This window comes from Dipteris shenzhenensis, chromosome 2, assembly GCF_047967505.1.
Source record: "Dipteris shenzhenensis isolate YYH24624 ecotype China chromosome 2, Dip_SZ_1.0, whole genome shotgun sequence".
NCBI classification, from domain to species: Eukaryota; Viridiplantae; Streptophyta; class Polypodiopsida; order Gleicheniales; family Dipteridaceae; genus Dipteris; species Dipteris shenzhenensis.
The window spans coordinates 35,143,496-35,154,202 of NC_141597.1; the positions used below are offsets into that span (position 1 = coordinate 35,143,496).

The window sequence follows — 10,707 nt, forward strand, 5'->3', positions numbered from 1 at the left end:
TACATACTTGCTTACATGTATGCCTATGCATAGCCCTTCATGCCCTACTAATGTGACCATAATTTGGCTATAATATGGCTCATGACAATGCTCATATCCGACCCAAAGGATAGCCAACACCATATTGTCCACTATCGACAAATGTCCCCTAAGGGTTGGATCATAATAAAAACTAAGAAGGAAATCTATGAGCTATCCACATGGTAACTAATGGGATGCCCACATGGCAACCTCTCACTCCCTCCATGTTTCCCCTATCATACATAGGTGTCACACTCCTATGCTCTCCTCATTTGGAAGCTTACAATCAAGGAGTCGATCCATATATTCTAATATGTGTGTGTGTGTGTGTGCGCGCGCGCGTGAGCGTGTGTGGTCTTAGAAGTAGACATCTTCACAACATCAGCCTCTCAATCGTATTCATACCACCCAAGTAATCCTATTATCTACAACATTCATAGTAGTGCACTTCACATAGGTCAAACTCACCATATTATTTTTATCCATTTTCAAGATGCTAGGAGAGCAAGGATATTCCATAACACAAATGCTTTGATTGGAGATTTGAACCCATGTATGTAGTAGCAAGGGCTAAATCTAGTCTATAATCCTTTTGTTGTTTTCCTGTAAGGACAATTTGCTATCTACAAAGAAATTTTCAAGGAGATTAGGCCTCGTTAACTCTTTTGAATGAGAATTGTACATTGCTTATAACAAGGCTAAAAAGGCTAGTAAAAAAGAGTCCTATGGTATGGAGGAAATTTGATTTTGATTACTTCTTCCCATGAATAAAATCATTGCATCTTCGTTTAGACCAAGGCTAGTAAAAAAGAGTCCTATGGTATGGAGGAAAATTGATTTTGATTACTTCTTCCCATGAATAAAATCATTGCATCTTCGTTTAGACCGATGCATCATGTTCCTTGTGATTCTCTTTACTCCCCAAAAAAAGGGTTTTGAACGATATAGATTGTACGATAAGGTTAGAGTTCTTAGATCACCTTGTGTTTCAAGATGGTTTTCAATTAAGGTCTCTTGAAGGTATATTCTTAGGGTTCTTTTTACACTTTGCTATACTTTAGAAACCTTACATTGTCAAGATCTTTAGTTAATAAATCAACATTGCATGCAATTGAAAGTATTTTTTTGATAAATTTCTAAAATCGCAAGTAATTGGCCTTAAAAACACTCCCATCTTAAGGAAAAGGCATATGAATGCTATATTTACTTCTAAACTTGACAATAAAGGTTTAAGTTCTATATTGAGATTTGTCACTTCAAGCTATGTGCTCTTACTCATGAAGGGTATTGAACTTCGCAATCATCTTATGATTGCTTGAAAATACGTGAAAACAGTAGGACAAAGGACTTCCAACATGTGAAGCATTGGTAGAAACCTTAATTGGCATGGAAAGCTAGCCATCCTTGTTAGCATTGTTGCACTAGTAAAAGGTTTAATCCTTCAACTAACAATTCTTTAGGATATGTTACTATCAATACTTCAATCATTCTTTTTTTTTTTTAAGAAAGTTTTTCTTAAGGCACTTTTTTTTTTGGCTTCCTTCTTTCAAGGATTTGTGTCTATTGAAAGCCATAAAGAAATGAGTTTCAAAGTTAGTAATTCAAGAAAAGGAACCTCTAGGACATTAAAATTCAATAGTTTTGCTTCAAAACTAAAAGTTCGCTCCATTCTCAACTCCTATAGCAATATCCCATACACTTGAGAGATGTGCCGGGCTTCCTACAATGGGAAATTATATTTGTCTAGAGTATATGTATTGCCACTATTTTAAAAAAGATGCTTTTGAATGCAAGAGTTCTTAGTGTTGAGAGAGGAGGCCCAAGATTCACCAAAGAAGTAAAAGGGACAACTTTATAGGATAGGTTCCTGCACACTACAACAAAAGTTGACAGGACAATTATCAAAGAAGCCTCACCAAAGGGATTTAATTGCAAAATGCCGAAGATTCAAGTGGCATACAAAAGATTTCACGTCAAAGATGTGAGAACCACAAGAAGCTTAGAGATCAGACTTTTAGGACAAGACTTTCAGGTGGTTCCTTTGTCGTGTTCCTAGGCACTCATCCAAAGGAGTGCAAAACACATTTTCCAAGGAGTGGACTACAGCTTACAATGGCTCATTGAGCAGGGATTCCCAAGTTGCACTCTTCCAAATGAGGATAGCATGGGGGAGTGACCTATAATATATAGTGACAAGAACATTAAGGGAGAGTGCGGTTGCCATGTGAATTTGGACAGCCAGGGTATTGGCCATCCATTGGGGCACTCTAACAAGGGTTAAGTTAGCAGCATGAAGGATTGTGCATAAGCATGCATGTAAGCAAGTACACCAGCCCAGGAATGGAGCAGCCTATAGGCCCAAAGGGTTTGCCTCGGTCAGCCAGTGTACAGACTGGATCAGCCAATAGTCTGTTGTGGTCAGCCATACTGCAGACTAGTCGGCAAAACAGGCCATTACTTAGAGCATGCAGCAGAAAATACGAGATCACCAGAGAACTCTAGATCCTACATGGGATGTGCAGAAACCAGAATTTGAGCTGCAGGTACATGCTGAGATTTTACACACATATGTATAGCTTTAAGATTTTGCATGTCCTTCCTCTCTCACTCCTCTAAGAAAATTTGTCCAAAGCTGTAGTTCAAATGATGCTCCTCTTTCAAATCTTTGTTAGCACTGCCTTGCAAGGGCACTGCTCTACTGAGAGTTTTGCAAAAAAGTGTCCTCCCAATAGTTTTTGGACACCTCATGCATTGTTAACTGCTTTCTATTCTATTCTCTCTCTCCTCCCCACTCTCCACTTCCCCCAATCAACTCTCTCTCTCTCTCTCTCTCTCTCTCTCTCTCTCTCTCTCTCCACCCCCTCCCAATCAACTCATCAACATTATCCTCCTCTCCCCAATGCTCCATAAAAGCTTAAAAATTCGAAATAATGAAGACAGTCACACGCATATCCACACACACACAGTTTGCACATCACTTTACATTTGCAAGCAGTTGCATTATAGCACTCTCAAACTTTCCAATGGTTCTACACACAGGCTTCCATAGCAAGTGCTACAAAGTAATCATCCATTCATCTTCACGATCATTTGCATTTTGCAGAACATAAGGGGGTGCTCACGAGTACTTGTACTCGATTGTTTCATAACCTGATAGGCACTCTAATCACAAAGCTCTACTAAACAACCACAATGACATAGCAGAATACAGGCTCTAACCACAACAAATACACTCCAACAACAAAGCTACTGTCAAAATCCCTGCAAAACAAAGACCACTAAACAACGACAATGACAAAGCAGAATACAGCAGTACAGAACCAGCAAATAGAATGTCCAGCTGTGCTGAAAAGACAAAGAAGTAGATGCTCATCATACCATACAACATTCTTCTTCTTCCACAATATAAAACTGCCCACATGGCACAAGTTTTATCAGATTGGGTCAGGCATCACATTTAAAACTTGCAGATGTCTATCCATATCAAATAAACCTCTCCTGGAATCTGAAACCTTGACTCGTCCGTGGATCCACAAAATCCCCTTCCCAACAACCATAACATACATTCAACTGCAAGCCATTGATCGGTGTGAAAAGACAAGTCGCTTTCATCCTGGCTCATACAAACGATTGGTGAAGTAGCTCTCATCATGCAAAAGGAGGGGTCAAAAAACAATGAGTACTCCGGCAATTCACAAAATTTGATTCTTACAACCACAAAGAGTACACATAAATTCATCTGCAAGCTATCCATGGGTGTTTCCAAGGAAGGGCCATTCACTTTCATTCATCCTACACCAGGCTCCTAGCTCCCGTCTATATTGTGCAGGGTCCATAACATTGCTGTAAGACTGACCACTATAATCGAGAAGCCACTTGAACTTGGTTTGAACATGCCACATTGTAAGGATATAAGAATCATGTATGCATCAAAGACTAAGTAGAACTTTGATTGAGCTCACCAGATCTGATACTTGATAAAAACAATTGAGCGAGTTTGAAGTACACCAGTGAAAGAACTAACCTGTACAGGGCAGTATCCTGTTTTCTAAGAAAGGTGCATACTTCAGGATGACGAGGAAGCATGCTTAAGCTTCTCCATGGAAACTCATGAGCTTAACAATTGAGAGACTGCATTTTGCAGTGAAATCAATCCACTTCATACAATGGCAGATATAACAGGTGTATGCTATGTGTGTTGACGTCCCAATAATAATGCTCCCTTAAAACTTCTAGAGTATGACAGACAAGCTCTAAATAACAGGTCAGCATAACTTGCAGAGACCTCTTGCTCTAATATGCAAGCCAAAATTGGGTGAAGAAAGCAGTTAGGCAGCAGACAATCAACAAACTAGCGATTGCAGCTGTTGACGATAGCGTCGCTAACATGTTAAGTGCCATGGCTTATTTCGAGAGCATCATTCGAACAAATTCCTCATAATTCACTTGTCCATCGCCATCTACATCCGCCTCACGAATCATCTCATCCACCTCCTCATCAGTTAATTTCTCTCCAAGATTTGTCATCACATGACGGAGCTGCACATCATAGCAGCTCACATTATTTCAAATCCAAAAGTAAACGAAAGCTTCGTTGTACAATATAGATTCGACTTTACCTCTGCAGCAGAAATGAAACCATTCTGATCCTTATCAAAAACTTTGAACGCCTCCTTAAGTTCCTCCTCGGAATCAGTGTCCTGACTCATTAAAACAAAGGATTTCGATTATGCTTGCGTTATAATAAGAATAGTAATTACAGAAAGAACAGCCCCCGCTCTAACGTTTCAGCATCTAACACTTGGTGGAATCAAGAAATAGGAAGTGCACCAAGGATTTATCAAATCCGTGCGTACCTTCATCTTTCGTGCCATCAGATTAAGAAACTCCGGGAAATCAATTGTACCGTTTCCATCTGCGTCAACCTCGTTGATCATTTCCTGCAACTCAGCTTCAGTAGGGTTCTGTCCGAGGGAACGCATGACCGTTCCCAATTCCTTTGTTGTAATACTCCCTGCAAAACAGGCAGGACCGCTTCAAGCCCGGACACAGAAGACGAGAGCTGCAAGCCACTTGCAACAAGGTCAAGCAAGCTTGCAAAGCGGAGCAAAAAGGAGGGATCTGGGGATCTGGAGCACCAAATGCGAAAGTAGAGGATGTGATCGAGAAAACTGTGCATGGAAAGTATTTCCGGCGGCTCAAAGCCTTCCAAAAGAGTGCCAAGGAGGGGATGGAGGAAGGAATACCGTCACCATCCTTGTCGAAGAGGCTGAAGGCCTCCTTGAACTCGGCAATCTGCTCTCCGGTAAGCTGTTCAGCCATGGAAGACGATGAGGCTAAGGCGGATGATGAAAGATCAAAGAAGCAGGAGACTTTCAATTTTGGCTATGGCGATCAAAGAAAAAGGGGGGAAGGCTGACTAAACACAAATCAAGCCACCCTCGCCGTACGATCTCTCACATCCTACGGCCCTCCTTGGTCCTCCCCATTTTTGCCTTTTTGGGAATTTTTAACGCTCAAATAGTACCATAATTTTACTTAGCACGCATAATAGTACCATAATGTTTTTTAGCATCTGGATTATTGCTTTAGCTCACATAATTGTGCTTTACAGACTTGAATTTACATTCTTGTGCCACCTCTCCCTAAGATCATGCTCCAACACACACCAGAGAACCCAGCATGTGAGGCAACCAAGAATTTTGTGGCTCTGGAAGCAGCTTTACACACCAAGCACAATGCATCGACCTTGGTTCCTCATACTCAGCTGACGCTTCATCATGCAATGAGTTCTTGTCAAATGTACAAACAATGTGATTGGCTAGAGCTCGAGCACTCAAACTTGCGCAATCAAGCCTTCCTACCCATGCAAAGGCTCCTCACAAGTGGCAGGTTTCGAAATACGAAGTCTGGCGATGTGTAGCGCTGCCTGATTCCTTTTTCATATTTTCGTTGATCTAGCTCAAGCAACCTTCAATGTTTAAAGGAAATTTTTCATTTAGTGAAGACTTTTAACTCATATTTATTAGCACCACCTCGCCAAATGGTCAAGCTCCATGAGCCAACGCATGGCTTTTTCCCTTACTCGAAGACCTTTGTTATAGACTGGCTTTGAAGCCAAATAGACCATGAAATAATGACCACAAGTGGCTTTCTTTTACATTTCTCGTGGATCCCATCACCTCGCTCAAAGTCCCATAATTTCCACTATCCACGAGGATTATGCTCTCTCATTTTAGAAGACTTTTTCACAAAATCTCTCTCTCTCTCTCTCTCTCTCTCTCTCTCTCTTAACACACCGCTAAACTCTCCTTACTTTTCTCAACCCTTTGTTCGAATCTTAATTATTGCCCTGTGTAACACCCACTTCGAGTAAACCACAAGGTAACATTGATTAACCTATGCTCTCTTCGCTTTGTATGATTCTCACTTCGTTCCACCATTGATTTGCTCTATGATCCATCATTATTCTAAAGGTATCCGTTTCCTATAGTTATCTTAAAGAGACATACGCTTATTTTTGGTTGAGAAATTTGATTGATTTCTTGAGTGGAATCGGATTAAATTTCGGGAGCTCTATTCACCTAAAAGAGATCGCCTCTTTGAGCATGTGTAAGAGGAATCAAACCCTATACCACCTTGACACATATATGAAGCTTTCTCATTGGACAAGGTAAAAGTTGCATGCATTAGTATATCTCTTGATTGCCCCTCTTCCCTCGTGCTAAATAGAGTTCTTTGTGCATTTGTCTCTCTCTCTTGCCACTAACCTCTCCCAATTGCTTTTGGTAGCCCTTAATTTAGTCCAATTCTTCAAATTGCCTTTGCATAATAGCGTTAATTGACTCTGATCATGCTTGAAAAATCATTAGTCATTGCTCTTGGGCCGGCCTAAGTGATACTTCAACACATTATCTTGCAAAAAAGTTGGGAAAAGATCATGCAATTCTTGCTTGAAGGGGGGGGGGAGGGGGAGGCATAAAGAAAGGGGGAAACATTACTTTTATGGACAAAAAGTTTAAAAGAAGGCTTTTAACAAAAGTAACGCAATAGCTTAAAAAACAAAGCCATTTCAAAAATCTTTATAAATACCCCTCTTCTATTATCACATCCACCATCACATCCCACTAATTGATTCAAATGTATTTGTCCAATGTTTAAGCCATCTATTTTCACTTGTTAATAAATCATGAGATAGTGCCCATGAGCATTCATGATACATTATTAGCACCGCCCCAGGCTATAGCAACGAGAAAGTTGCTCTTTTAGGGCATGTCTAAAGTGAATTTACTAAGCTGGACTTTTACATTGGGAAACCAAATTTTCCAAAAAAAGGTAATTGGGACCACGCTCTCCCGTCCCTCTCTTTCTCTCTCTTACCTCTTTCCTTCTTTGCTAGCTCCCTACATGATGGCTCCCTTCAAGTTGTGTAGACAAGTCGGTGCTATATTTGCTTCTATCATTGCATCAATTATCATAGCTTTGTTCTTTGTTCTGTTTGTTGATAAAGTTGGTAAGTCCTCCATTGCGTTTTGCTGCTTCTTGCATGTATAAGATGTCTGTGGTACAACTTGCACGCAAATTCTAACAAGGGGGGAGGGTCATTTTTGTGATCAGCACGCATCACAACGTCTGGTGAGGATGTTCTTTGAGAATGCAGCCAAGCTTCTCAGATGCAAGGGAGAGGTTCACGTGTCGCATAAAGTGAAACCACCTTATTGTAAATGGAATCTGGAAAAGGAAGCTGCAAAGGGTGGCTTGGTGCTGAAAGGCTGATGTGACTTCACTAAAGAAGATCATCCGGGTTATGTAAATGGCTGGGGGGGATGGAACTAATTTTGCCGATACATTCTATCTTGGCGCTTGCAAGACCTTCAAGTTTCTCTTGAAGTATGTTTCCTTTGTCTCTTCCTTGGCAAGAGAGAGGGAGAGGGGGAGGGGAGACAGAGAAGACATGCTTTCATGGTTTTTTATAGTTCTATAACCAGTTTTGGTTGGGATTTGCAGCCCTTTGCACAACCAATCTTTTCATCCATTGCAATAGCTTTCCTGCCTATTCGAGAGAGGTGCGAGTCTTATGCAGAGGCTCCTCTTGGTCAAACTGCCAACGTATGAGGCTCATGATACAAATTCACATAGCAATTTTGTGGCTGTGGGCTTTCCCGCAGTCGGCTCTCAAGAAAGACCCAAAGATGAGACGATCCTTGAATTGGATTGGAACCCATTCGAATTGGCACTGCAGCCACCACTGCCATCAATAGGCACGATTTTTGTGCTTAGCCAAAGCGCAAGCAGAGTGGCTTCGTTGGAAAGGCCTCGTGAGGGTGATGAGAATGGTGAAGAGATGGAGTGGCAGAGAAGTGGCAAGATGACTCGGGTACTTGAGTGGGGCTTGATTCAACAAAAGGCTTGGGTATCTATGGTTCACTAGCAAGAAGTTGGAATGCTTGTGAGGTCGTTTCATCCATCTAACAATCTGTGCATTGCCATGTTTGTGTCCATCTATCTCCTTCTCCTCTGCATCATACACATACTTTGCATTCTTCTTTTGTATTTCTTGTATTTCCCTGAAGGCCCTGCTCCAATTTATTCCCCTTTTGGCTTCAAGAAGCTAGCACTCGGGACTGGCAACCCAATAACCTAGTCAAAGTGCAAGAAATTGGCTCTCCATGATTTGTGGTTTGGCAAAGAGCCTAGAGGGGCAGTGCTATCGGGCACAGACTATGCCCTCTTGTTTTTAAAGGACATACTATTCTTCAGGTCTTACTTTAGAACCAAGAGATACTAATCAATGCATTTAACCATTTTACCCCAAATTTGGTAGCCAAGAATTGGACATTTAACATGAATAAAGTGCTTAAGTAGAGTGTAACGTTCTTAGCTTAAATTAGGTTCCTTATTTAGGTTACATCCTAGCAATTTGAGCCTATATGTTTTTCAATCAATTGTCTTTAATGGTTTAATACTGAGGCAACCAACCTTCACTTTGTAAACATTTAGAAGATCATGATGGCACATCTTATTGGTCCATTCATCTATTTGGTTGTTGTGTATGTTATGTCTATTTCATTGTCTTCATGTATTTCTCATTGTTGCTCCTTGCAACTTATATACTTGAATTGGGAAATGTGATGTTGAAACATTGAAATCCCTAAAATTGTATGGATTGTTTAGTTTTACCCCTCGTCTATCAAAGTGCTCCTAAATGCATTGCTTGGTCCTTATATGACTACTTGCATGCTAGTAAGGAAACTCTAGAAGGGCTTGTTATGTTTCACTATGAGAATATAAATTTTCTTTCACATTATGTGTTGTAAGACAGAGTCATCCTTAACAAGCATGACATCAAGAGAGTCTATGGAAACCCTATGGTTTACATGTTTTGTCCATATTCAATTTCCTTGATGCAAAGCTTTCTGTGTGATGACGAGTCCTTACATGTCAAATAAGCCATGCATAACCAAACTAAACATAAGAATGCTAAAGCTTCTAGTTGTCATGATGAATATTCAATGTCATGGTAAAAAATGAAACTTTAATCATTCTTACTTTTAGTTTATTTACACATAGATTACTAGGCATGTAAGGACTCATCATCACGCACAAAGCTTTACATTGCAAAAGCAAATGCCCATAGAGTAGGCCACACACCTTTACAAACTAACTCACAACAAACCATGGTTTGGTATAACCGCACTAGTATCGCTTCATAAGGCAAGGTGAGAGAAAAAGACAATCAACACCATATAGGTATTTTGTGAGAGTTGTGACAAGTACACTTATCGATTTTGTAGTTATTATTGTCTATGTATTGATCTCTCGTGAAATGTAAGCTTAGCCTGCCTCTATATGTAGTTGCATACTCTATAATTATGATCGAAAGATGTTGATGTTGCTCTTGTTTAGCTTGAATGCAGAAACCTGGATGAGTTGATAGAAGAGCATGTGTTCATGGTTTAATTGAAGCTCTTGATCCTTCTTGAGAAATTCCAAAGAAACATGATAGGTGCTACAAATAGTACCTAGATTTGGCTAGTCAAGGGCTTTGAATGGTTGTATCCTTCACAAGTGAATTGAAATCCTTAAAGGTTTTGGGCCTTCCCATGTCGATCGGAATGCACTTGTGATGGTAGGGATAGAGGATCCATACTTTGTTGAGGAATCAGGATCCATCTATGTTTTTGATATTGTGCATTGCAATAACCAAAAGAGTGCTAAAAGGCACAAGGGTTGGAAACCCTAACCCTAAAGGAGTTTTTATATATTCATTATGTTCAAAATTAAATCTATTGTACAGATAGTCATTTGTGGTGTTCTCTCTAGTTGTGCCCTCTCTCCTCATCTCCACTCTTATCCTTTCCCTCTCCATATTTATTCACGATATCAAAGAACACTTGCCTTCCATGGAGGCATCGCAATCCTTATGAGAGAGATTGCGAGTGAGTGAGTTCACGAGTGTTCACTTCATTTTCTCCTCTTGAGAGAACTTTCGTCCATTTTCATTGAGAATTTCCATCCATTTGAGATAGATTGCATCCATCATTTTCATTCTTTAAGTCACCTGAAGTTAAGGTTTGTCGCGGCTATAGACAGTCTGCATCATTGCACATGACAAAGCATCAAGAATGGTTTACATAGATGAAACCATTAGAAGGACCAAAGAATGTTCTCTACACTGCAAATAAC

The 10,707-nt window shown here is 40.3% G+C and overlaps 1 protein-coding gene across 1 annotated transcript; it reads right to left on the minus strand.

The window, feature by feature from the left end:
• Positions 1 to 3,989: 3,989 nt before the first annotated feature.
• Positions 3,990 to 5,427, minus strand: LOC147904678 (calmodulin-like). The gene is made up of 4 exons (XM_087387946.1): positions 5,268 to 5,427; positions 4,878 to 5,035; positions 4,641 to 4,721; positions 3,990 to 4,560 (listed from the first exon to the last, which is right to left on the minus strand). The coding sequence occupies exons 1-4, from the start codon at positions 5,341 to 5,343 to the stop codon at positions 4,426 to 4,428; spliced, it is 450 nt and encodes a 149-aa protein (XP_087244072.1). The 5' UTR covers positions 5,344 to 5,427; the 3' UTR covers positions 3,990 to 4,425.
• Between the last annotated feature and the right edge of the window lie 5,280 nt (positions 5,428 to 10,707).

Excerpts from the sequence above, each read along its gene's own strand:
- LOC147904678 (XM_087387946.1), bottom strand. The coding sequence starts at position 5,343 with ATGGCTGAACAGCTTACCGGAGAGCAGATTGCCGAGTTCAAGGAGGCC. Across the intron at positions 4,722-4,877 it reads TGATGGCACGAAAGATGAAG|GACACTGATTCCGAGGAGGA; the intron begins GTACGCACGGAT and ends TTAATGAGTCAG. Across the intron at positions 4,561-4,640 it reads GTTTCATTTCTGCTGCAGAG|CTCCGTCATGTGATGACAAA; the intron begins GTAAAGTCGAAT and ends TATGATGTGCAG.